Source organism: Acinonyx jubatus, chromosome B4, assembly GCF_027475565.1.
Source record: "Acinonyx jubatus isolate Ajub_Pintada_27869175 chromosome B4, VMU_Ajub_asm_v1.0, whole genome shotgun sequence".
Classification (NCBI taxonomy): Eukaryota; Metazoa; Chordata; class Mammalia; order Carnivora; family Felidae; genus Acinonyx; species Acinonyx jubatus.
The window spans coordinates 2,814,175-2,839,226 of NC_069387.1; the positions used below are offsets into that span (position 1 = coordinate 2,814,175).

Below are 25,052 nucleotides of genomic sequence, written 5' to 3' on the forward strand. Positions count from 1 at the left end.
ATGTATTCTCGCTATATAACACAGAAATAATAAGTTCTATGATACAATGCTTCAGGATGTAGAGATAACAGTAATGTATTGTATGTCATGGTATACGACATAATATGTTAACGTGTATCATCTATTATTACGATACAGTGTATTAACATGGTACGTTACATCACATGGGAACATATTTTTGACAGGTAAGCACAGGTTCACGCAGTGATTGCCCGTAAAGGCTCCTGCCCTGTTGATTAACTTTCACACACGGTTCCCTACTCGTGGGCCATTTCATTTTGAAAAAATCCTTACTTTTTTCTTTCCTCTTGACCTCCACGAGGGTAGGAGATACGAATCCACCGTAACAATCTATTATGATCAACTTTCAAAGCGGTTAGTGCCTGTTCCTTTTTAAGGTTAAATGTCCTGGGGAGAGAGTCTGGGCGGTAAAGACGCAAACGGGTGTGTCTGTCTTCCTCGATCTCGTGCAGTCTGTGGGGAAAAGCGAGACGCCCTTAGAGCCGGAAGGTCCTGGTCCTCGGGCGCCTTGACCCCCGCTGGCTCACCGCCCCCTCCGGCGAGTCAGATGCAGCTAAGCACAGGGTGAGGCCGACCGATGGCTGCGGTGATCCTCAGCCGTGCTTTTCAGAAGCCGAACACGGTACGGCGTGTGTGTCGAGAGCGGCACGGATAGCGGCCCGGGGAAACTGAGGCCCAGACAGGAATGCTTTCTTGCACGCGCAACGATTGACACCACTGTTTGCACGTGAGTTTGTCACATTGCGATCAGCGTTGGGGGAAGTATCTCCCCTTTCAGCCTGCGTGGACCTGTCAGGTGACAGGCAAACTGGCTTAGTCCCCGTAGTGCCCCGGACGAGTCTGGCAAGAAGTTCCCATTTGTTGGGGGTTAGACTGAGGAAGCTTTTGTGCACGTTTGCCGCCTAGAAGCAGCACGAGTGGCGCCCTGCTCGGAACCGCTGGGGTCCTAGGGGCTCAGAGTCCTTCCTCACTCCTCGCACTTACTTTTTCACAGAATGTACAGGTGGATCTGACGTCTCAGTAGAGTTGAACCCAGTGTGTGTGTTTTTTTTTTTTTTTACAAGGATGTCCACCCTCTTTCCGCAGGGTTACCAAGGCATGGTTGATGGCGGCAGTAACATCATGGAAGCCAACTGGGAAAGCGTCTCCAGCATTCTGCAAGTGGTACGTGCTCACTTCCCATACTCCCTGTGTCTCCAAAGTAAGTCACTCTGGTAGTTGGAAACCTTTGGTCCTTCGGCTCCGGTGATGCTGGAGGCGCGTTAACGTGCTGGCTGGCATTACCGTCCTCGTCCACTTCTGTGGTAGGGACACATCCTCAATCGGTGGCTTAATTAAACTTTTCAACACACTTTGCATTGTGCCAGCAGAGGATTATTCTTGCACTGGAGAGTCACGCGTGACAGCTGGGGTTCACTTGTGGGCCTTGTCGTGGATTTCGGGTTTGTTTCTGGTTTTTTTTTTTTTAATTTTTTTTTTAACGTTTTATTTATTTTTGAGACAGGGAGAGACAGAGCATGAACAGGGGAGGGTCAGAGAGAGGGAGACACAGAATCGGAAGCAGGCTCCAGGCTCCGAGCGGTCAGCACAGAGCCCGACGCGGGGCTCGAACTCACGGACCGCGAGATCGTGACCTGAGCCGAAGTCGGCCACTCAACCGACTGAGCCACCCAGGTGCTCCTGTTTCTGGTTTTTTAAGGCCGGATTAATGTTGAGGCAGCTTCAGCTTGTTGGTGCCTGCTGGATTTTCGAGAGTCACCGGGCCTGGGAACGATCCCCGCTGTTGGCCCCCGAGGGCTGCGGGCTTCAGTGGGAACACAGCTCCCTGTGCCGGGCTGAGCCAGATGTGGCTGCTGGCTTTGGCCGTGCACAGCCGTGGGACCGTGCTGCTGTGGGCAAGACGGGTGTCGACCCGGAACGTAAAAGGAGCCTGCCCGGATGTCTCGTGCCGGATGAATTCCCCAAACACGGTCGCTCCGTGAAGGCCCGAACCAGTGGAGAATGGATTTCACAACACAGGTCTTTACTGGTGGTTCCGCACCAGTTAACGTGTCGCTCACGTTGAGCGTTTTTCAGTAGAAGGAAACCAGACTGATAGACTCTCGCTGAAGGTGCTCGTGCGACAGAAGGACGGACGGAGTAGATGGTGTCTGGCTGTGAGTGGAATGTATTCACCGTAGGAAGGAAGGAAGTCCCGCAACTCGGGACGGCACGGGCCGACCTTGGGGTGTTGTGCTGAGGGGGGATGAGTCAGACCCAGACAACGTCCGTACGGTCTCACGTGCAGGTGAGATCTAGAAAAGCTGAACCCGCAGAAACAGAGCAGAGCGGTGGCCGCCCAGGGCTGGGGGTGGGGGAAACGGGGAGTCTCTGGTCCAAGGGCACGGACTCCCAGGTTGGGGGTGAGTAACCTCCACACCTAACGTACAGCATGGTGGCTATGCTTAATAATTCTGTTTGGTACACTCGAGAGTTGCTAAGGGAGTAGATCTTCGTTCTCAACACACGCGCGCGCGCACAGAGGTTACGGAGGTGCTGGAGGTGGTAATGAACTTGGTTATGGCGATCATTTCACAGTGTAGATGTGCGTTGAATCATCGTGTCCTAGGCCTTAAACACTCTTAACAACGCTGTATGATATGATGCTGAAAGTTGCCGAGCGTAGATATTAAACGCTCTCCCCACAAAAGAAAGCGAACGTGAACGGCTAAGCAGGTCGGTGAGCCTTCTCGTGGTGATCCCTTCGCAACGCGTGCATGTATCAAATCAGCACGTTGTGCGCCCCGACTTACATCACGCTCTAGGTGCGTTACATCTCCGTGGCCCCCGGTGGGGAGAGGATCGCCGGGTGTACGTTGTAAGGCTGGTTACACACTCGTAGGTCCTATCCTCTGCCCTCCCCGGAAACAGGCCGGAGGGACTTTTACAGCCGTCAGCACTTAGAACGCTATTTGCAAAAAATGAGGACACGTCTTCTGAATTCCAGGCAGCAAACCCACGTGTGACAGGACCATTTCCGGTCTGGTGCCGCAACCGCCCAGGGAGATAGGAACCCAGGCGGGGTTGTGCGGGGCGTGGAGGGCGACTCGTTGGCGATCCTCAGTCATGGCTTAGCTCCTGAGGCCCCGCGAGCCCCTTGGTGTTTATGGGCTGTGCCCGCTTGACCTCCAGTTGTCAGCAATCCCAGGACCCTCGAGTCACTCTCGGTCACATCAGAGTGACCAGTCCCTCTTTGTCCTTGCCCAGCACCTTCCGCCCCGGCTCACCTTTGCTGGGCCACACCGTGCCGCTGTCTCCGCCATACTCCCCATCAGTCGCACGGGCTCCTTGGGGTGCAGAGCACTGTGCCTTATGAACTGAGCCCGTACGTGAAGGATTGTGTGCAAATGGAGGTGTTATAAATGAATTCACAATGTATGTAAAGAAATCCTGCTTTCTTTTATTTATTTTTTACTTCTTTAATTTTTTTTTAATGTTTATTTTTGAGAGACAGAGACAGAGCATGAGCAGGGGTGGGGCAGAGAGAGAGGGAGGCACAGAATCCAAGGCAGGCTCCAGGCTCCGAGCGGTCAGCACAGAGCCTGACGTGGGGCTCAAACTCACGAACCGTGAGATCATGACCTGAGCCGAAGTCGGACGCTTCACAGACTGAGCCCCCCAGGCGCCCCTGCTTTCTTTTAACTCGTGACTAGGGGTCTTTCGGTTTTGAGAGACCAAGTGTGAAAAGCCCTGACTTGTCTCTCCTGGAAATGTGGGTGATCCAACTGAAGTTTTCTTACGACTTAGCCTTTAATAAAGGGCGGGGGGAGGGGGGGGGAGATGTTAAGACACAAATCTCTTTGGCTCACAGGTTTCTATTCTGCCCGCATGGGGAGCTCCAGGAGAACAGGGGCCTTGGTACCCGGGCGGCTGGCCGTGCCCATTCTCCGGTCACAGCCGCTGGCCCGCACCCGCCCGTGGGAGGCTCGGTGGATGGGGGCGCGTGGCCGCCCCCACCGTCCTGCTTCAGCCCAGGCGTGGGGACGGCTGGGTTATCTTGCGGGCTCCTGTGTTCTCTGCGTGTTTGCTGACGCGCTGGTAATGCCCCGTGTCAGCTCCTGCGGGGAGAAGGCACGGACACGTGGTCTGGTTTCTTTCCAGGGAGGCACCATCATAGGCAGCGCTCGCTGCAAGGCCTTCCGCACCCGGGAGGGTCGGCTGAAAGCCGCTGGGAACCTGGTTCAGCGGGGCATCACCAACCTGTGTGTGATCGGCGGGGACGGAAGTCTCACCGGGGCCAACATCTTCCGGAAGGAGTGGAGCGGGCTGCTCCAAGAGCTGGCCGAAAATGGTACGTCTGTGCGCCCGCCTGTGCCCCGGGGGGTTTTCTGTTCCCTCCGTTCATTTGCCGTTCCCCTCGGAGCGCTCCGAACTCATGCGTCCGCCCAGCTGACGGTCGCGGGGCGTTTGGAGGTGAGGGTGCGGGTGTCCACCACCCCGTGCGTCCGGCTCTGCCGGGGACCCCCCGGTGTCTGCCTTGTTGTGAGACTTGAGGTGACTTGTAGTGGAGGACCTTCTGTGTTCCGCGGCCCGTGCCTTGGAAGGGTGCTGATGCGGAGGTGAGGCTTGGCATCCGACACGGCCCGCGGCAGCTCATGGCCTCAAGGGACAGCCCCTTCTGACGGGTGGGAAGCTGGCAGGAGCAGGGGCCCCAAGTCTGTGCCGTCTGTCCGTGGATGGGCGGGTGGCCGTCAGGTCCCGCGGCACCTGCCGCCCGCTGCACTCGGGCCCACAGCAGGCTCTGTGGCGGCACAGGGGGGTCACCGCCGAGTCCCTGCCCGCGCCCCCCTCGGCAGCTCTCTCCCAAGACCCGGAAGCGGGTCCCCACCACTGCCCCCCGCGTCGGTGAGAAATCTGCGGGAGCACACGCAGCGTCCCGAAGCTCCCGGGTCTGTGCGAGTGACACCCCCTCACACGGAGGGACACCTGCCCGAGGCCGCTGACGGAGAGACGTCGGGTTTTACTAAAGCCGGACGCGGCGTGCTCCCCATTCCCTTTCTGCGCTGAGCCCCTGTGCCCGGCTGGTGACATCTCCTGGCCGCAGGCTGGCTGCCGTGCCCTCAGCGCGCAGACTGAGCTTGTTCAGAAAACACAACGACACGTGGGAAACCGGGGCGGAGTGGCGGCTTTGTCTCCCCGGGACGCCCCGCTTCTCGCTGGCCGAGTGCCTGCGGGGTCGGCGGCGGCCCGTGTTCAGGGCCTGAGGTCTGTGTCCCACACAGGCGACATCGACAGGGAGGAGGTGCAGAAGCACGCCTACCTCAACGTCGTGGGCATGGTTGGCTCCATCGACAACGACTTCTGCGGCACTGACATGACCATCGGCACCGACTCCGCCTTGCACAGGATTATCGAGGTCGTGGACGCCATCATGACCACCGCCCAGAGGTGAGCCGGGGAGCGAGCGCCCGGCTGGGACGGGCCGCGGTGCAGATGTCCCTGACAGCCCCGGGAGGTCCCCTGGTGGGCGTTCTGGGCTGCGGTGTGGACCTCAGTCCCGACCCCGGGAGGTCCCCTGGTGGGCGTTCTGGGCTGCGGTGTGGACCTCAGTCCCGACCCCGGGAGGTCCCGTGGTGGGCGTTCTGTGCTGCGGTGTAGACCTCAGTCCCAACCCTGGTGGGCGTTCTGTGCTGCAGTGTGGACCTCAGTCCTGACACTGGGAGGTCCCCTAGTGGGCATTCTGTGCTGCGGTGTGGACCTCAGTCCCGACCCCGGGAGGTCCCCTGGTGGGCGTTCTGGGCTGCGGGGTGGACTTCAGTCCCGACCCCGGGAGGTCCCTTGGTGGGCATTCTGAGCTGCGGGGTGGACCTCAGTCCCGACCCCGGGAGGTCCCCTGGTGGGCGTTCTGGGCTGCGGTGTGGACCTCAGTCCCGACCCCGGGAGGTCCCCTGGTGGGCGTTCTGGGCTGCGGTGTGGACCTCAGTCACGACCCCAGGAGGTCCCCTGGTGGGCGTTCTGGCCTGCGGTGTGGACCTCAGTCCTGACCCCGGGAGGTCCCGAGATGGGCGTTCTGTGCTGCGGTGTAGACCTCAGTCCCAACGCTGGTGGGCATTCTGTGCTGCGGTGTAGACCTCAGTCCCGACCCCGGGAGGTCCCCTGGTGGGCGTTCTGGCTGCGGTGTGGACCTCAGTCCTGACCCCGGGAGGTCCCGAGGTGGGCGTTCTGTGCTGCGGTGTAGACCTCAGTCCCAACGCTGGTGGGCGTTCTGTGCTGCGGTGTAGACCTCAGTCCTAACGCTGGTGGGCATTCTGTGCTGCGGTGTAGACCTCAGTCCCGACCCCGGGAGGTCCCCTGGTGGGCGTTCTGGGCTGCGGGGTGGACTTCAGTCCCGACCCTGGGAGGTCCCCTGGTGGGCGTTCTGGGCTGCGGTGTGGACCTCAGTCCCGACCCCGGGAGGTCCCCTGGTGGGCGTTCTGGGCTGCGGGGTGGACTTCAGTCCCGACCCTGGGAGGTCCCCTGGTGGGCGTTCTGGGCTGCGGTGTGGACCTCAGTCCCGACCCCGGGAGGTCCCCTGGTGGGCGTTCTGGGCTGCGGTGTGGACCTCAGTCCCGACCCCGGGAGGTCCCTGGTGGGCGTTCTGGGCTGCGATGTAGCATCTTGTAGAAAGTGGGCGCTCTCTGAACTTAGGCACTGCCATCGGCAGGAAGCAGGCTTTGCTTCTAACTTGGCTGTCACAGTGCCTCTCTCTGGGCTTTTCATGCTGTTCCCAGGGGTGGTAAGTGGATGTTTCCTTGTGTCTTTTGCAGCCACCAGAGGACCTTTGTGCTTGAGGTCATGGGGAGACACTGCGGGTATGTATGTGCACGTGCCGTCTGCGTGGCGAGGACCCTCAGCCTGGCCCCTTGGCCGGTCCACGCGGGAGCCCGCCGCTGCCTTACGAAGCCACTGCCCTTTCCAAATAGGTACCTAGCGCTGGTGAGCGCCCTGGCCTGCGGGGCAGACTGGGTGTTCCTTCCAGAATCTCCCCCGGAAGAAGGCTGGCAGGAGAAGATGTGTGTCAAGCTCTCGGAGGTAACGCGCGTCCTGTTTCCCGTGCCTCGCAGCGGCTTGGGTCACACCGCTCTAACCGTGACGGGTGACAGCCGTGGGATTTCCGGCGGGGACGGACTTGGAGACACGTGGAAAGTGTGGGGCTCTGAAGCGAGGTTGAGCTCGGGGCGTCGGGTCTGCCGGCTCCTCGTGGGTCCGTCTGCTCCCCAGCGATGCAGAGTGCGGGAGAGAAACGCCCAGAACGCTGTTCTCCCTGCACGGCGGCCGCTGTGCTTGAGGTCGTAGAGGCCGTGGCCGTAAGAGAGGTCGAACCTGGGGAGGAAATCTGCTTCCTGTTTCTCCTGCGCTTACCAGCGTGAACAGACCTGCGCTCTGACCGTTTCCGCACATGCCATGCGGCCCAGGTCACAGCCCCCCAGCTCCCCATTGTGGCCCCTGCCCCTCTGGGCGTGCCTCCGGTTGGATCGTTTACCGGTCGCCCAGAACCAGGCTTTTCCCGTCCTCGCGTCTGTCGTCTGTGTCTCCCGCCTTTCGTTATTAGCCCCGGGGAAGCACACGAGGTCAGCTCTCAGGACAGAGTCCCCGTGCCTGGTGAATTTCCCTGCCGTGTCACCGCTGCCCTGCGGGGATGTCTTTAAGCGTGTGGCGTAGGCCACTGATGGTCACACTTAGCAGACACTTGGGCTGAGGGTGCAGCAGGGACACGTGTGCGGTAAGACATTGCCGTCACCTTCAACGGGACGGGTTCCGAGAAAGGACTGTGGGCAACAGACCGAGTACTCTCTGACCTAAAAACAGTGTAAGAAACTCCTGACGGACGCCGCACCCTTGCTGGGAAGAGCCCCGCACGTAGGAAGATGAAGCTTAGGCAGGGGACCGATGAAGCCACCGACGTCCCGGGTACGGGCATTACCAGTGACGTAGCAGACACGCTTGGTGTTTCTCGCCTCTGACCCGGGGACGTGGGAGGCACCCCCACCGGCCTGTTGGCGTGGGGCCACACATGGCTGGCTGCGTGAGAAGCACAGTGCTTCTGCATGGCTCACCACCACCCCCCCCCGTGGGGTCCGTACCCGTCCCTGCCCGCCACCGGTCCCCCTGCCCCCGGCCTGGCCCAGGACCATGCCATCTCGGGCCACGTTCTGGCCTTTGGGACGAGGGGATGCAGGCCTGCTCTGGGGCCGCGCACAGCGGGTCAGAGGGGCAGCGGTGAGGCTGTTACCTGGGGGGTGGGCGCTCGTGTTTAGCTTTGCCCGTCGTTTCCATAACCGTGTGGTCTTCTCTGCAAATGTCCTTGGGTTTCAGACTTTGTAAACGGCACTGCGAGCTGGGACAAGGACAAGAACGTGGTGGGGTCCCCGCGTTAGGTGTCGGCAGACTGAGGGCGGGTGGTTTAAGCGCGCTTGTGTGGTACCGTTGATCATTCTATCCGCAAGGAATTTTTATCGGGCGTGAACGTGGCGCTGGGAGCATTTCCCCAAATGTCCTGCCCGATAAACGGGCCCGGGAAGCACACCTCACAGCGTCCGCCAGATTCTGGCTACTTGGGTTTGAAATCGGAAAGGCTGCCCCGAGGCAAGACCCGGGCTCGGGCCCCGGCCCCAGGTTCCTCCGCTGTGCCGCGGGGAGATGCTTCAGCTCCTAGTGACCCGGGGGGATTCGTGGGTGCACGGGTCCCAGTGGGGAGCCAGGGCTCCTGCCGTGCCCTGTTCAGGGCTTGGGGCCTCCCTCCCCACGTGAGTGTGGGTGGCATGTGTCCACGTGGCCAATCCCGTATTCGTGGACACGTCGTAATCACTTGCGACCACATCTTCGCACGTCTGAGTTCCTCCAAGTGGGGCAGCTTAGTATCTGTCTAGTAGAGGGGAAAACCACCCCGCAGCAAACAGCCTGTGTCCTTGGGACACCCCATTTCCCCCCGAGGGACTGCCCACCTGTGTGACGTCTCCCGGCCTCCCCGGGAGGGTCTTTAACTTGGGACTCGGTAGACAATGTCCTTGCTGACTGTGGTTTCAGCACATCGCTGGGTGACAGCCCCCTCCCCCCCCCCCAGGGGGCTGCGGGGACAGCAGGTGTGGGCTCAGTGCCAGGCTGGCCGGTCCTGCACAGGTGCGGCTTTCCCACACGCGTACTCTCTGTGCGACCCGCCCCCCCCCCCCGACCTTCTGCACGGGACTGGGGCTCCGTGCTCCCCTCCCCCCACCCCTGCACAAGACTGGGGCTCTGTGCTCCCTTTGCAGGGGCAGGAATTCCCTGCCAGGTTCACAGTGAGTGGGTGGGAGGCTCTGGCTTCAGGAGGAGATCAGAAGCCTGGTTTGTGGTATAGATGCGTTGCTGGGGCCGATGGCTGAGCTCACCGCCTTCTGGGACCAGATGGCAAACGAGCGTGGTCCCCAGCCTGGATGCTGGCCTGTGTCCGGGGTGACCAGCCTCCCCCCACCCCAACCCCCCTCACCCAGAGCGCCTTCACCCGCCCGCGGTAGTCGGTGACCCGTGTGCAAACTTGGATGAAGATCTCTACCTGGAAAGAGGCCAGTGCGTTTGGGGCAAAGGGCCCTGGGTTTGTCTCTCGTTAAAAACGATTTCGGTGTCCTGTTTCCTAGAACCGTGCCCGGAAGAAAAGACTGAATATCATCATTGTGGCAGAAGGTGCCATCGACACCCAAAATAAACCCATTACCTCTGAGCAAATCAAGGAGGTGAGTGTGTCTGGTTTCGTAATGCTCAGGCGCCAGCCTAGAAGTGGGGGATTTTAACAAGGCTGGCGGGGTTCGCGTTTGGAACATTGTGTTACTATCATGAAAACATTTTTTGTTCTTCCTGATGTTTAAAAATGTTTTGGTAATGACTCATAACTTTTAATGGCAGGAGACTCCCGTGGCTCCCGCGTACTGTCCTCAATATCTCCAGAGGCCTGGGAGCCACCCTGACAGTTGAAACGCAGCAGGGGAGGGACAGGGACAGGGGGTCCCGGCTCCGGGCGCCAGCTGCCCGCCAGCGACAGGGGTCGGGCCCAGTGTTCTCACAAACAAGATTACCTTGTTGGGTTCACGCCCGTGCTGCGTCCGGCCTCCAGGGCAGCCTTGTTGCAGCAGGGCTCGCCCGAGGGCGCTGGCTTGTCACAAGGACCCGGGACGGGAGGGATGGGTTAGGCCGGCGATGGCTCATGTCTGGACAGAACGCGGGGGAGACAGACAGACGGGCAGGCAGCCTCCGGTTGAAGCTGTCCATCAGGGCAAAGGACGTTATCGGCTGCCTTTGCGAACTGGTTTCTCGGTCCTGCCTTTCGTTCCTTCCCCGACCAGCCGTGCAGCTGAGTAGTAGAACAGGGGGATCTGTCTGGGAAAGTTTTCTGCCATTATCGACAAGAAGTAATCAATAAGATCAAAGACTTTCCTCTTCCCGCTTAATCAAAGTTGAGATTGAATCATGGGATACGAGAGCAGGAAGGACCACAGGCGCCACCTGGCCTGGCCCGTTGCTGGTACAGGAGTAAGAGGGGTGAGTGTGGATGGCAGCCCGGCCTGGCGACGCTCACGTGGGGCCGCCCTGGGGGGACCCCGTGGCTGACCACGGCGTCCACGCTGTGCTTTGCATTTACAGCTGTGCAGACTTACGGTGACTGGGGGGGAAACGTCTGCATTTCTAGAAGGTATTAGTAACGATGTGCCCTGATCTCAGCTCACCATTCACCTAAACGTTCCTCTAGGAAGAGAACTTTAGACACCGGAAGTCTCCCCCGCGTAGGTCCGAGGAAAGGACTCCCGAGTCCCCAGCCCCGGCACAGAGCACGAGATGACGTCCTGTGTCGCTCTGTTTCCCACAGCTTGTGGTCACGCAGCTGGGGTACGACACGCGGGTGACCATCCTTGGACACGTGCAGAGAGGCGGGACTCCTTCGGCCTTTGACAGGATTTTGGTGAGTGAGGATAGACGTCGTGGGGCGCCTCCCCCCAGGAGCGAGAAGGAACGTGTTACCGGGAAGTCCGACGCTCACAGAGCCATCCGGTGGCCATCCGGTGAAGAGCGTCCCTGCCTGCAGAGCCCGTGGCTCGTCCTGGAGACCCGCTCGGCCCCCCCGTCACCCAGACGCTGGGGGACCCCCAAACACGGGGTGCTGAGGGGGAGGGTGACGCATGCAGGTTTCTAGATGCAGGCCCCAGGGTCAGCAGAGGCCAGTCCAGACTTGTGGGTATTGGTCTGGGTGCTCTTTGCACCTCCGAGCCCCCTTCAGGGCCCCCCGCCAGCCACCTCGTAGTGGGGTCGAAATCTCGTCGAAATCTCCCCATTGGCGGTGGGTTAGACATGATAGGATAGACCGTAAGGAGCTCATCAGGACCCATGCCGGGGGGACGGGGGCACGCTGGGTCCGGCTGAACACGGGCCAGGCCTCTGCTCACAGGTGCGTCTGCTCACGGTCGTGCCTCCCTGGAGCTGGTGGACGTGCTGCCCGGACCCGTGACCTTGCCTTTGACCTTCGCGATTGTCACTTACAGGCCAGTCGCATGGGGGTGGAGGCCGTGGTCGCCCTTCTCCAGGCCACCCCAGAGACCCCGGCCTGTGTGGTGTCGCTGAGCGGGAACCAGGCCGTCCGCCTGCCCCTGGTGGAGTGTGTGCAGATGGTGAGTTCGCCCGGGACGCCGGCCGCCGTCCGTGGGGGAGGCAGGGGCTCGGTGACACCAGGACGGAGGCAGCGCGCAGCGGAACCTCTCCCAAGATGAGCTCCGTCTGTTGGGAAGGAGCGTGTGCACATCACCCGTTTCTGCCAACAAGACGAGATGTGTCGGGACGCGGGTCTGTGAGGCATCCGGGGCGGGGGGCTTCACGGGGTGCGGTGGATGGGGCGGAGCCTCTCCGATGGCAGCCGCCCCTGCCCTCTGTCCCCGAGGACATTCCCATCTGAGACGTGGCGCTGGAATGCCTAGCTGGGGTGACATCCTGGGGTGCACCGGCCTCCTTCGGGCCCTGGGGATGGGGCCCCTGCACGCAGCAAAGCGGGCTGGGGTTTTCGAGGCAATTGGGCACCACGTGAGGTGGCAGCGAGCTGCATCAGATGTTGTCAGTGTCTTGTCTTTCCCGAGGCCTGTTTGTTACTGTCCTTTTATTTGGCCTTTCCGGTGGCTCTGAGGCGTTTGTACTTTATAACCTGTGCAGAGAGGTGATGAAGCAATTCGGTCTTGGACTTGTTGCAAGTGGCCGTAGAAACGTAATTGCCAGAAGGCTTTGGAGTGAATAAATGCGTATGCAAGTGTGCATGGCTACGTGTGTGTATGTGTGTGCATGTTTCTGTGTGTGCAAGTGTGCATGGCAGTGTGTGCGTGCATGTGTGTGCACAGCTGCGTGTTTGTGCATGGCTACACGTGTATATTGTGTGCATGTTTCTGGCTGTGCACCTGTGCGTGGCTACGTGTGCATGTTTCTGTGTAAGTGTGCATGTTTCTGTATGTGCAAGTGTGTGCAGCTGCGTGCGTTCACGTGTGTGCGTGTTTCTGTGTGCGCACGTTTCTGTGTGTACAAGTGGGCACGACTGCGTGTGCATGTTTCTGTGTGCAAGTGCGCACGGCTGTGTGTGTATGTGTGTGTGTTTCTGTGTGTGCATGGCTGCGTGTGTGCAAGTGTGCATGGCTACGTGTGTGTATGTGTATGCATGTTTCTGCGCGTGCGCAGCTACATGTGTGCATGTGTGTGCACGTTTCTGTGTAAGTGTGCATGGCTGCGTGTGCATGTTTCTGTATGTGCAAGTGTGTGTGGCTGCGTGTGTGTTCACGTGTGTGTGTTTCTATGTGTGCAAGTATGCACAGCTGGGTGTGCACGTTTCTGGGTGTGCAAGTGGGCACGGCTGCATGTGCATGTTTCTGTGTGCAAGTGCGCACGGCTGTGTATGTGTGCGTGTTTCCGTGTGTGCATGGCTGTGTGTGCGCGCAAGTGTGCATGGCTATGTGTGTGTACGTGTATGCATGTTTCTGTGCAAGTGTGCGCGGGTACATGTGTGTGCATGTTTCTGCTAGTGCACCTGTGCGTGGCTATGTGTGCATGTTTCTGTGTAAGTGTGCGTGGCTGCTTGTGCATGTTTCTGTATGTGCAAGTGTGTGCGGCTGCGTGTGTGTTCACGTGTGTGCGTGTCTATGTGTGCAAGTATGCACAGCTGTGTGTGCACGTTTCTGTGTGTGCAAGTGGGCATGACTGCGTGTGCGTGTTCCTGTGTGTGCGAGTGTGCATGGCTGCGTGTGTGCAAATGTGCATGGCTACGTGTGTGTGTGTATGCATGTTTCTGTGCGTGCGCAGCTACATGTGTGCATGTGTGTGCACGTTTCTGTGTAAGTGTGCATGGCTGCGTGTGCATGTTTCTGTATGTGCAAGTGGGCATGACTGCGTGTGCGTGTTCCTGTGTGTGCGAGTGTGGATGGCTGTGTGTGTGGACGTGTGTATATGAGTGCCTGGCTGCACGTGTGTGTGTGCACCCGGTGTCTGTCAGGCACTGTCCCCGGGGTCCCGCACGTTCCTACAACCCAGATAATTTTGGAAGTTGGGCTATTTTCCTCAGGGAACAGATGAGGGAATGGAGTTCAGAGGCGTGAACAACTTGCCTGAGGTCCTCGGGCTGGAAGGGCCGAGGCGGTGTGAGTGGTGCTCCCCGGGCCGCCCGCCCCTGCTCCGTCCCCGGGAGGCCCCCCCTCCCGAACCGGGGGTTGCCCCCAAGGCCGTGTGCGAGCTCCAGCTCGCCCTGGCTGTGCTGCTGTCCCTGGGGCCTCAGGGTCTGTGGCCCCGGCCTTGCTTTATCACGGCAGCCTGGGCTCGGCCCTCGCAGCCGGGCAGGCGCAGGTGCAGCCTCGCCGACCCCGGGCTGCCGGCCCGGACGGTCGGACGGCGCGCAGGGCGAGGAGGGAAGGGCCCGGTGTCGGAGTCGTGACGTGTTCCTTCTTTTCCTGACTGGTTTGAAGACCCAGGACGTGCAGAAGGCCATGGACGAGAGGAGATTTAAGGACGCCGTGCGACTCCGCGGAAGGTGACTCTCCCGAGGGCGCTGCTGTCCTGGGGCCCTCGCTCCTCGGTGGTGCTCCGCCATCAGGGCGGTGCTCCTTCCCAGCCGAGAAAGTCAGGCCGAGCCCAGCCTCGGGCAGCGTTCTGCCGCCTGCAGGCCTTGATGGGGAGCCGCGGGAGCAGTTTGCTGTCCGTGTCCTGGCTGGCGGGGTTGCTGAGGACTTGGCGAGGTTAGGACGGACGTGGCACGGGGCTGGCATCTCGAGAAAGAAAACCGAGTGTGTGAGAGGCCTGGTTCCTTGGCCGCGGACACGACGTGCCTCCTGTGTAACTGGACGCACCAGGGCCCGGGAGGTGGGGTGGCCGGCCCCGAGAGCCCAGCGCAGGCCCCTGCGGACGGTCTGCTTCGGCACAAGCCCTTCCCCGACCCGGCCCCTCGCGCCCTGACCTTGGCCCCGACGGCGGCCTCTCCTTCCAGGAGCTTCGAGAGCAATCTGAACACCTACAAGCGGCTCGCCATCAAGATGCCAGATGACCAGATCCCAAAGGTGGGTGCCGCCGCGGGTCGCTCCCGTGAGGCCCCCCGTGTCCCCCGCGGACCCTGGCGTCCTGGGCTCCCGGGCTGCGTGCCCGCTGTGAGCCCCCCGCGTGCGAGCCCTCCGCTGTCTTGCAGAGCAACTGCAACGTGGCAGTCATCAACGTGGGCGCCCCCGCCGCCGGGATGAACGCGGCCGTGCGCTCGGCCGTGCGCGTGGGCATCTCCGAAGGGCACAAGATGTTTGCCATCTACGACGGCTTCGAGGGCTTCGCCAAGGGCCAGGTGAGTCCCCGGGGAGCATCGTGCGGAACGGGGGCCTCCCTTCCAAGGCTTGAAACCTGGGGCTGTGTCATGTGACGCACGCGGGGCCCAGATCCGCCCTGAGGCACACGTCCGAGGCCACGTGGCGCTCGGCAAGGAATGCACTGCCCGGTTTTCTCAGGGGACAGTCGGCAGTGACGCCCGTGGGGCCTGTGGATGCTGGCCCGAGGCTGTCCGCGTGGGGGATGCTGCAGGCCCAGTGCTCAAGAACGGCAAGCACCCGAACGAAAGCCTTGCCGGAGAGAGCGGGCGCTTCTTGAGTGCTTGCTGTATACACTCCCTGATCCTACAGGATCCGCACGTCAACCCATTTAAGTCTCGCAGCAGAGCGGCCGTGTTAGCCCCATTTTGCTCACTTGATCGAGGTCACACGACTCAGGAGCTCAGATAGCGGGGAGGCTGCAGGCCCCACCCCGTAACCCAGCGTACCCTGCAGGGCAGCGTCTGTTCCCCCCGTTATTTAATGGTAACAGCGCGCGGAGTTCTTCCAGGGGGCATCCAGCTAGGGACAAGGCAAAGCCTCGCTCGGCGGGGTTGCACCTTCAGGAGGGAGAGGACGTTGAGGGAACAGATGGTTCACAGGGCGTGGTCGCTGCCCAGACTCACAGAGGAGGGGTCGGCCGCGGGGACAGGAACTCAGACCACAGACGAAGGAGGCGGCCGCAGCAGCAGAGTCGGGAAGTGCAGGCGGCTGGGGGGCAGGTGGCTCATAGGTGATTATAGAGTTGGGCTTGTGCCGGGAGCAGACAGGGCTTTGAGCAGGGGTGTGTGAGTGCATGCTGAGGGTCTCTGACCAAAAGCAGGAGCAGAACCAGGAAGATGAGCTGGGGCTTCTGCTATGAGCCAGGGGGAGATGGTGAGGCAGGGGAAGGTGCTGAGGCAGGGGAGATGGTGAGGCAGGGGGAGATGATGCAGGGGGAGGTGCTGAGGCAGGGTGAGATGATGCAGGGGAGGTGCTGAGGTAGGGGCAGATGGTGAGGCAGGGGGAGATGGTGAGGCAGGGGGAGGTGCTGAGGCAGGGGGAGATGCAGGGGGGAGGTACTGAGGCAGGGTGAGATGGTGAGGTAGGGTGAGATGGTGAGGCAGGGGGAGATGGTGAGGCAGGGGAAGATGATCCTGCAGGGGGAGGTGCTGAGGCAGGGGGAGGTGCTGAGGCAGGGGGCAGTCCTGAGGTGGGGGAGATGATGCAGGGGGAGGTGCTGAGGCAGGGGGAGGTGCTGAGGCAGGGGGAGATGATGCATGGGGAGGTGCTGGGGTAGGGGGAGATGGTGAGACAGGGAGAGATGATCCTGCAGGGGGAGGTGCTGAGCCAGGGGAGGTGCTGAGCCAGGAGGAGATGATGCAGGGGGAGGTGCTGAGGCAGGGGGAGGTGCTGAGCCAGGAGGAGATGATGCAGGGGGAGGTGCTGAGGCAGGGGGAGGTGCTGAGCCAGGGGAAGATGATGCAGGGGGAGGTGCTGAGGCAGGGGGAGGTGCTGAGGTAGGGGGAGATGGTGAGGCAGGGAGAGATGATCCTGCAGGGGGAGATGGTGAGGCAGGGGGAGATGGTGAGGCAGGGGGAGGTGCTGAGCCAGGGGGAGATGATGCAGGGGGAGGTGCTGAGCCAGGGCGGTTGTTCCGTCTGGCAGGGGTGGAGTGGGCGAGCCGTCTGCAGCACCGGCTGCGTTTTGAAGGCAGGGCCAATGGGCTTCACCCCCGGAATGGACACAGGTATGAGAGAAGGAAGCCAGAATGACTCCATTTGCGGCCCGAGTGGCAAGTGGTTTCGTGGGAGGCGTGTGTCTACCGGATGCCCTGGGGGAGGCGTCCAGGGAGCAGACGGCTGTGTGCTGGGGTCTTTGAGGACGTGGGCGTGACGGGCTCCCCTCTGAGGGAGGGAGGGGAGAGCTGGCCAGGGAGGCCGTGCCCGGCGGGCCTCAGCAGGGTTCCTTAGATGCTTCTCAGTTTTTAGTCAAACAAGTTACATCAGTTTAGAAAAACAATATCCATCGCTCCTTAGTTCCCATGGGTAGAGTGTGGCCCGTGGAGTGTGGCTCTGGAGCCCGCGGCGGGAGGGCGGGGCCCTGGCGGCCTGGGTTCCAGGTTCACCCCAGGACCCACGTGACTTGCTCGGTGTCGCGACGGGAGCGGCTTCCGAGGGGTGCGTGGGCCCTTCGGGACGAGCGGCCCGCTGGAGGCTCCAGGCCTGGGAGCCGGCCTCAGAGCTACCCCGTCCTCTGTCCCTTCTGCCGTCTGACTCTGTGTTTGCGCATCAGATAAAGGAGATCGGCTGGGCGGATGTCGGAGGCTGGACCGGCCAAGGAGGCTCCATTCTTGGGACCAAACGGTAATTTCTCCGTCTGGACTCTGACCTGCTCTTTGGGAGGAGGAAGCTCATGTTCTGCCAGAGCAGCTGGTGCAGAAGCTGCTGCTTTGGGGTGTTTTTTTTTGTTTTTTTAAAATTTACTTATTTGTTTTGAGAGAGAGGGTGAGAGAGTGTGAGCGGGGGAGGGGCAGAGGGAGAGAGAGAGAATCCCAAGCGGAATCTGCGCTCGGATGGGGCTCGATCTCACGACCTGAGCTGAAATCGAGAGTCAGACGCTCAGCCGACAGACACCCCAGAAGCTGCTGCTTTGCCCTTGCTGTGAAGGAATCCATGCCCCAGCCCACCCCACCAGGGACCCGGGTCACGTTTTGGGGAGCCCACGGCTGGGCCCTGGACCAGAGCCGAGGCAGATGACTTGGGAGCGGTTTTGCCTCCAGTGAGCCTCCCCAGCATGGCGGGTGCCCACGTGCCCAGCCGCTCGCGAGCTCACTGCTCCTCCGCAGCGGCTTGCTGGCCGTCGAGCCATCTGGGCGGCAAAGTTCTGTTCGGAGGTGGGCGCCTGCCCCCCCCCCCCCCGGGCCCCTCCCGAGCTCCTGCGACACCCACTTGTGTCTGCTTCTCCAGCCCCAGCCCTGGCTCTGGGCTGAGCTCACTGTAGACACGGGGCGACCTTGTCGCTGACATCATGAGGGTTTGCCCTGAGGGTCCCCGTAAGCGGCCCGGAAGGGCGAACGTTGTGCGAAGCCGGCACAGAGGGAAGAGAGGGGCGGGGGGTGGCCGGCGGCGCTTTGTCTGGTTCCACGCGTGGGCCGTGGGGCTCGAACCAGGAGGTAGGACAGGAGAAGACCAGCAGGTGTGGACGCGTGTGGACGTGAGCTGAGATCAGGTTGGGCGAGCTGTGCGCACCGGACTCGGAAACAGGAAGCTTCCGTTCAGACAATTCCCGTGAACGCTCACGAGCTTTTGGGGCGCGTTGTTTTTTTCTGATGAGGCACTGGGGTTCTTTTGAGGCCCAACTACTGGACGATGAGCGTTTCTTTCCCTTTTTTTAAAAAATTTTTTTTTTAACATTTATTTATTTTTGAGACAGAGAGGCACAGAGCATGAGCAGGGGAGGGGCAGAGAGAGAGGGAGACCCAGAATCCGAAGCAGGCTCCAGGCTCTGAGCCGTCAGCCCAGAGCCCGACGCGGGGCTCGAACCCACGGACCGCGAGATCGCGACCTGGTTGAAGTCGGACGCGTGACCTGGCTGAAGTCGGACGCGTAACCGACTGCGCCACCCAGGCGCCCCTTTAATGGTTATTTTTGAGACAGAGAGACAGAGAGAGAGACAGAGACAGAGTGAGCAGGGGAGGGGCAGAGAGAGAGGGAGACGCGGCATCCGAAGCAGGCTCCAGGCTCTGAGCCGTCAGCCCAGAGCCCGACGCGGGGCTCGAACCCACGGACCGCGAGATCGCGACCTGAGCCGAAGTCGGACGCCCAACCGACGGAGCCACCCAGGCGCCCCTCCTCCTTTTTTAAACAACGCTCCCGGGGAGACTTGATTTCCCGGCTCTGCGTCCAGCCGCGGGGCCCGGCCCGGGGAGCGGGGTGGGGGTGCCGGCGGGGTCCGTCCGTTGCGCGACGTCCGTCTGGCCTCACGTGTGACTGCACTGTTTGTAGGACGCTGCCCGGGAAGTCCCTGGAGGCGATCGCCGAGCAGATGCGGACCCACAGCATCAACGCGCTGTTGATCATTGGTGGATTTGAGGTACGTCCTCGTCTCTGTGCACCTGCAGGGCCGTCGGTTGGGGGGGAGGCTTGCGGCAAGCACAGGGCGGGGTGGGGGGTGGTCCCCCGGGCCCAGCTGCCACTGGGTAGGCGTCGTGCTGCCGTGGGACGCTTCCCCGGCTCCCACGGAGCAGCTGGATCGGGGAGCGAGAGCTGGGCTCCCCACGGGGGATGCACCTTGGCGGTGAGCCTCACACATCTGCAGTCTGCAGAAATGACGGCGTCTCTCGAATCCGAGGCCTGATGTCTCTTTCGTTCGACCGATAAGCTTTCCGTTCGCCTTAAAGAAAGCGTGAGGGCCTCAAGTAATGAGACCCTTGCGAGCAGGAGACTCGTGTCTCCTCTGCGTGACGCTGACCTCTGGGCTCCTTTGCGCTCGGAGTTGCTGGTCCCCGCTGACGCGAACGCCCTCTGGTGTTTTTTAACGGCCCCTCTGCTCCCCTCCCTCCTTCCCCACAACCGCACGCGTGACAGGCCTACCTGGGACTGCTGGAACTGGCAGCGGCCCGGGAGAAGTATGAGGAGCTCCGTGTCCCCATGGTCACGGTCCCCGCCACGGTGTCCAACAACGTGCCGGGCTCCGACTTCAGCATCGGTGCGGACACCGCCCTGAACACCATCACCGACGTAAGTCTGCGTGGCCAGCAAAGCGGGTGCCACGGACGCTGAGCGGGAGGGCGCCTCCTGGCCCGCTTTTATCTGCCAGCGCGCTAGAGACGGGAACCAGACCCGGGCTTGTTTCCAGAACAGCAGTGTCTTGTTTTCTTTTTGTTTTGAAGTCTGGCCATCTCTAATCCAGCGCCCCCTTTCCTGTGCCTCGGCCAGGACGACGTGTCCCTGCTGGGCGCACGGACGGGGAGCGTGCGGCACTCAAGTCGCGGCGGGTTACGGTTTCGTGACTTGGATGACCGCGACCGTTCGTTTTTCTGACCGGGCCAAATTTACTTCAGTCCCGGAACGTAACTTAGTATGACGGATCCTGGGTCCGGTGGCCCCTGCATGGATGTTTGGGGACGGATCCCGAGCTCCGTTTTGTGTCACTTTTTCACCCACCTGAATCCGCGGGTACATCCGTCCTGCTTCTGGCTATCGCCGTGAGCATCATTCTCCCCCGTTGTACCCTGGCCACGTTCAGTCGCATCCGAAAACAACACGGATAGTACGTTAGTTTATCTGCCAAAAGGCAGTAACACAACAGAAACACGCCCGTGTTACCATGTGTGAAAACCACACTTGGGAAATGGCGTGGGAGCTTAAAGCGCAGTGACCGACAGAATACGTTTCTAATTTTTCATCTGGCGTCCAAGATTTTTCAGCAAATTCACGACTCTTTATTTTCCTTGTGAGACACCCATCCCATGAATGTTTTTCTAGCATTTTTTTTTCTTAAACCCACGGCGTCAAAAATTTGTTTCTAGTGCTGGTAAATAAAAGAAACGCTTTTAAAATTTCACATGGTAAGTAACGCTTAGAACTTCATTTCTGCTTTTCTTTCCTGAGCTTCTTAAACCCTGTGTGCTTTCTTTACTAAAAAGCCCCACCCGTGTGTCCGGTGTCCCCTCGCTGGAGCGCCCCGCTGGGCCGTCACCCAAGCCACCCTGCTTTTGCTGCTGTGACCCGATTCAGCTCCTGATCAGGCTTCACCTGTGCACTGAAGGGCCGCTGGCCGTGACTTCCGTCACTGTCTTCCTGCTTTTTCCCTGCCCTGGCTGGAGGTTGTGCCTGCTTACGCTCTGTGGAAGCAGCTGGGAGCTCGTGTTTCCTAACGGTCACCTGACTGGAGCCCCTCTTCAGGGTGGGTGGGGGTGGGGGTTCCGGAGGTTGTCACCTGCATGTCTGGGCCCCGGGTGGGGTGTATCTCCCCGTGACATTTGATGTGCGCTTCGAGGCACGAAATCTCTCACTCATCCGTCCAGGCTCCCTCTGCTACGAGAAACTGCTTACGGCCTAGAGAGATTTGATACTCGTGTGTTGCTGACAATCCGAAAACCAGAATAGGCGGGGGGACCCCAGGTTACCTGCTTGCTTCCCTGGGTTGCGGAAGTTTGGCGTATGCCTGTTTGGAGCTGATCTTTCGCGGAGTCTCTCAAAGCCAGTTAACCGGTGACAAAGGCACTGGCTCGCGGTCGGGGCCGCAGTGGGCGAGCCCGTGTGCGTGTGCGTCTTGCTCCAGATCCGCAGGAGGCTTTGGTGGCACCACGGCGCCGGGCCTGGCTTGTGACGGGTGGTGAGCCGGGCGCTCGGGGTGACGCCTGCTCCCGCCCCGCTCGCCGTGTCCTGGAGGTGTAGGGACTCCGTCTGGAGTGTGTGCGTCGCTTGGTTTCTTGCCGGTTGTGGTCGTGAGAGCCAGAAGGAACTGGTGTGGTCTGGGGGAGGTCTGGGTTTGGGCCGGAAGCCCGCTGAGGGGCCGACGTGACGAGTCACAGGCGTCCCACATCCCTCCTGACCCCCCTCGGGGGATCCGGGACTAGAGTGGGCTCCGCGTGGGCCCGTTCCCCGCACTCAGGACACCTCTTTCCCGGACAGGCCACCCGCGGGCCTGAAGCCTCGTGTCCAGATGCCCCGGGGGCATCTCCAGCGCCAGCCCCCCCTTTTGTTGAGATTCTGCCCCCAGGGGATGTCGGCAGTGCCCAGGGATGGGTCTGGCCATCCAGCCGCCGCGGGGGTCCCAGAGGCGATCTTACTGTGACGGTCCTGTCCTTCGGCTGTTTCGTCTTTGTCCTGACAGATCTCTGTGTGTCGTGCGTCACAGCACCCCGTCCGAGCAGGGGTTTGAACGCTATTCCTACGTGGGCAGAGCCACAGCTGAGGGCGGCTGAGCCCCGTGTGGCTGCGGACGCCGAGAAGGCGGCTGCAGTGTTATTCGCCCCCAGAACGTCTTGCCTTTTCTCCGAGCGCCCGGGTTGGGTTGGCGGTGCTGTGCTGTGAGACGCGCCCAGAGCGGACGTCTGTGTCCCTGCCCCCAGGGCCTCGGGCGGGACGTCTGTCCCCAGAGTTGCGCGCTCGCTTTCCCCGCTGGCCCGTCCCCCGTCCCCGCTGGAGGGTCCCCCTCCTTTTCTCGGGACGTGAGGGAAAAAGGAGCAACAGGAACCAGAACGTGGAAGGTGCTTCTGGTTACGGACACCCCATTTATTGCAGCCGAGAGCCCTCCTGGCCTCAGGGGCTGCCCCCCGTGACTCCCCGTGACCCCTGCCGGTGCCCCGTGTGACTTACGTGGTCTGAGGTGGACTGGGGCCGCTCCCCGAACTAACCTGCCACGGGCCCACCATCCACGTGTCCTCGGGCCACAGCCGCCCTAGAACCCTATGTGTTCGGGGGAGACACAAGGCAGCAGAGAGCACACGCCTTTCCAGGAGGCGTGGGTCCCCCTCCGCCACCCTCAGACGTGCACGTCCCTGTAGCAGGCGCACAGGGGCCTTGCAGGCGGAACGAGGAAAGACCGTCCGGGGGTCCGTTCGCCCGCAGGTGGCCTGCCAGAGTGTCCAGCTGCTCAGCGAGCCTGGGGGCCTCAGGGACGGTGGACGGTGGGCCCGTGGCCGCTCACGAACATTCCGGTTAACACACGCCAGGGCAGAGACCGCAAGCACCTGCCCCCTGCTTGAGAACAGCTCCCTTTTGTGACATCAGATGCAAACGTTTTCACCTTGTGGTTCCAGAGCAGCGCTGGGGCTCCCTGCCCCTGTGACAAGGGCCCGGGGACCAGCAGAGGTGCGCCCAAGCCCTCCGGCCACCTTTGGGGCAGGGGCGACCCGCTCCAGTGACCTGGGTCATCGTGGAGGCCTCGCTGGCAGGGCCCTGCACCCCCACCCGCTGCACAAAGCTGCCAGGCCGGCCCTGAATTAAGCCCCCTCCCAATCGGCCTCCCTCGCCTCCTCCGAGACGCCAAGAAGGGAGCGACTGGCTGTTTGTCCTCCACTGACACGCCGGCCCCTGCTTTGCTGCCACCTGCCTGCGTCCCCTCCTCCAGGAGGCCCCCCACCCTACGCCCCACACCCCGTGGGTGTCCCCGCTCCCACATCTCACCCCACTGAGGCCCCCGAGCTGCCGCACCCTGGCCCGTGAGGACATCCCCCCTGGCCCACGAGGACGCGGCCCTGCCCGGTGGCGTCAGGGAGGTGCCGGGGACGCCCCGCTGAGTGCCCGCCCCACTGCTTCAGGCGTTCGAGGGCTTGGTCCTATTGGCCCAGGCACGTGACAGCCACCGGGAGTTTTGCGTCCCCATTTGCATCGTGCCGGCCACCATTAGCAACAACGTCCCAGGCTCAGACATCTCCATGGGTTCTGACACTGGCCTCAATGTGGTGGTAGAGGTAAGAGGGCCCTGTCGCCCCTCCGGCGACACTGCCGGTCAGGCCGGACTCTAGGGACTTCCTCTTCCTGCCCGGACACGCGAGGCAAGGGGAGGAACCCCCCCGGGCCTGCAGGAGTAACGAGCCACAGTTCCCGTTACTTCCCGCCGGCCGGAGTTCACGTCACACCTTCCACGGCTGCGTGACCCTCCCTGTGGTGGGGAGCGCTGATCTTCATCGGCTAAACAGGGAGCCTCTTCCTGTGTCCTGGGTGGGGTCTGCACCCCTAGCCCCCGGAGGCCCTGCTGTTGCGCGGGCTTGTGCTTGCGCTCAGGACGACAGCCGGCCCGGACGTGGTGTCCGGGGAGGGCCTGGCGGGAGTCCGGGGGGGGGGGCACGCCACGGGGGTCAGGGGACTGCGAGGGTGAGCGCTCCGGGGGCAGCGGGGCACGGCCACGGCGTGGAACCACCCGCCCGTGGTTGTGCAGTGGGGGGCGCTGCTCCCACGGAGGATGTCCCGTGCTGGAGGGTCCGGCGGGCTCTGCACTGGCCCCGGGTGGTCCGTGCTCACCGAGGACTTGTCGCCCATCGGCGGGCTGCTGTGGGGCGGTGGCCCAGGGTCGGCCGCGTCCTTGACGTTCATGTGGCCCGGGCTCCCACGCTTGCCACACACAGCCCCCTGTCTGCCGGAGGCCCTGGGCACACGGCAGCTTGGGTCCCGGCTGGCAGTTTGAAGCTGGATCACGGTGAGGGGACAGGGGCGGCTGTCTCCGGGCCTCCGTCCCCAACGCGCTGTGCCGCAGCCTTTAGCTCGTGACACGTGCACCGTAGTGTCATGCTCGTTTGCTCACCGAATTTGCTGCTGGGAGGGGAGCTCGTTCTGTTTCTGAGTAGGGCCATGGCCCCCGAGAGGCTCGTTCCCAGGCTGGCAGCTCCCACCCATGACCTGCTTGGAGTTCTGTTTCTCCGCGGGTACGGTAGGCCCTCGGGCAGGCCAGGAAGCGGCCACGGAGCGCGGCAAGGCTCCAGGGGTCGGGCCTCTGGTGCTCACGTGGCTCCGCCAGGGGTCTGTGCTGGGTGGGACCCACCACGCCTCTGCCCTGCCCGGTCTGGTTCCCCCAAGCCCCGCTCAGCAGACACCTTGTCCTGAGGGCTAGCTCTTGGGCCCGGCAGGACCACGTCCTCACACCCAGGTCCACAGGCCCTTTTCCGTCTTCACTGTGCTCTCAGCTCTACCTTGTTTCTGCGTGATGTGTGGTCTTGAAGCCCCGGTGAGGCGAAATGTTAGCCAGTGGGACCAGCCCAGGGATCGCGCTGGGAGAATCTTCCGGCTGCCCCTGCGGGGCGCCCACGGTTGGGAGGGGACGTTCCCACCGTGAGCAGGCCAGGGGGCGTATCAGCACCCTTGGATTCCTCCTGCTCCCCACAAAAGGCAGAGCGCCCCCTGCGTGTACCACCAGCCCGGGACAGGGCTGCTGTCCATGCTGGTTTAGGAACCCGGGAGGGGGCGGCTGGCTGAAATAGCCGGGTCAGGACCCGGGGACACTGGGGGCTCCTGTCCTCCAGACTCCACACCCTGGGAGCAGGGCCGGCCTGGGGATCCCGGAGAGGGGCTCTGACCCGTACGTACTCAAAGGTGTTGTTTTGGGGCCCGGCAAGGCTAGCGCTGGATCAGAGCGGTTGTCCTGGGTGGGCCCGGTGAGCGGCGCTGTGGCCCCCCGAGCGTGCGTGGTGGTCCGGACTGGTGGGGTAGTGGGAAGGCGGTGGACAGGGGTCCCTGAACCAGTGTCTCGAGGAGG

At 61.8% G+C, this 25,052-nt stretch overlaps 1 protein-coding gene across 3 annotated transcripts in view; it reads left to right on the forward strand.

Moving 5' to 3' along the window:
- The window catches only part of PFKP (phosphofructokinase, platelet), a 53,107-nt gene that overhangs the window by 21,145 nt on the left and 6,910 nt on the right, over window positions 1-25,052 (forward strand). For 2 of the 3 annotated variants that reach the window (XM_027073313.2, XM_027073315.2), the window contains 14 exons: window positions 1,108-1,185; window positions 4,162-4,351; window positions 5,283-5,448; window positions 6,807-6,851; window positions 6,963-7,071; window positions 9,654-9,749; window positions 10,877-10,969; window positions 11,547-11,672; window positions 13,992-14,056; window positions 14,510-14,579; window positions 14,705-14,851; window positions 17,145-17,215; window positions 18,857-18,944; window positions 19,439-19,591. In XM_027073313.2, coding sequence (XP_026929114.1) covers window positions 1,108-1,185; window positions 4,162-4,351; window positions 5,283-5,448; window positions 6,807-6,851; window positions 6,963-7,071; window positions 9,654-9,749; window positions 10,877-10,969; window positions 11,547-11,672; window positions 13,992-14,056; window positions 14,510-14,579; window positions 14,705-14,851; window positions 17,145-17,215; window positions 18,857-18,944; window positions 19,439-19,591 — 1,497 coding nt within the window. Of the gene's footprint in view, window positions 1-1,107; window positions 1,186-4,161; window positions 4,352-5,282; window positions 5,449-6,806; window positions 6,852-6,962; window positions 7,072-9,653; window positions 9,750-10,876; window positions 10,970-11,546; window positions 11,673-13,991; window positions 14,057-14,509; window positions 14,580-14,704; window positions 14,852-17,144; window positions 17,216-18,856; window positions 18,945-19,438; window positions 19,592-23,121; window positions 23,275-25,052 lie in introns of all 3 variants that reach the window. The other variant, XM_053225198.1, reaches the window with a different exon arrangement.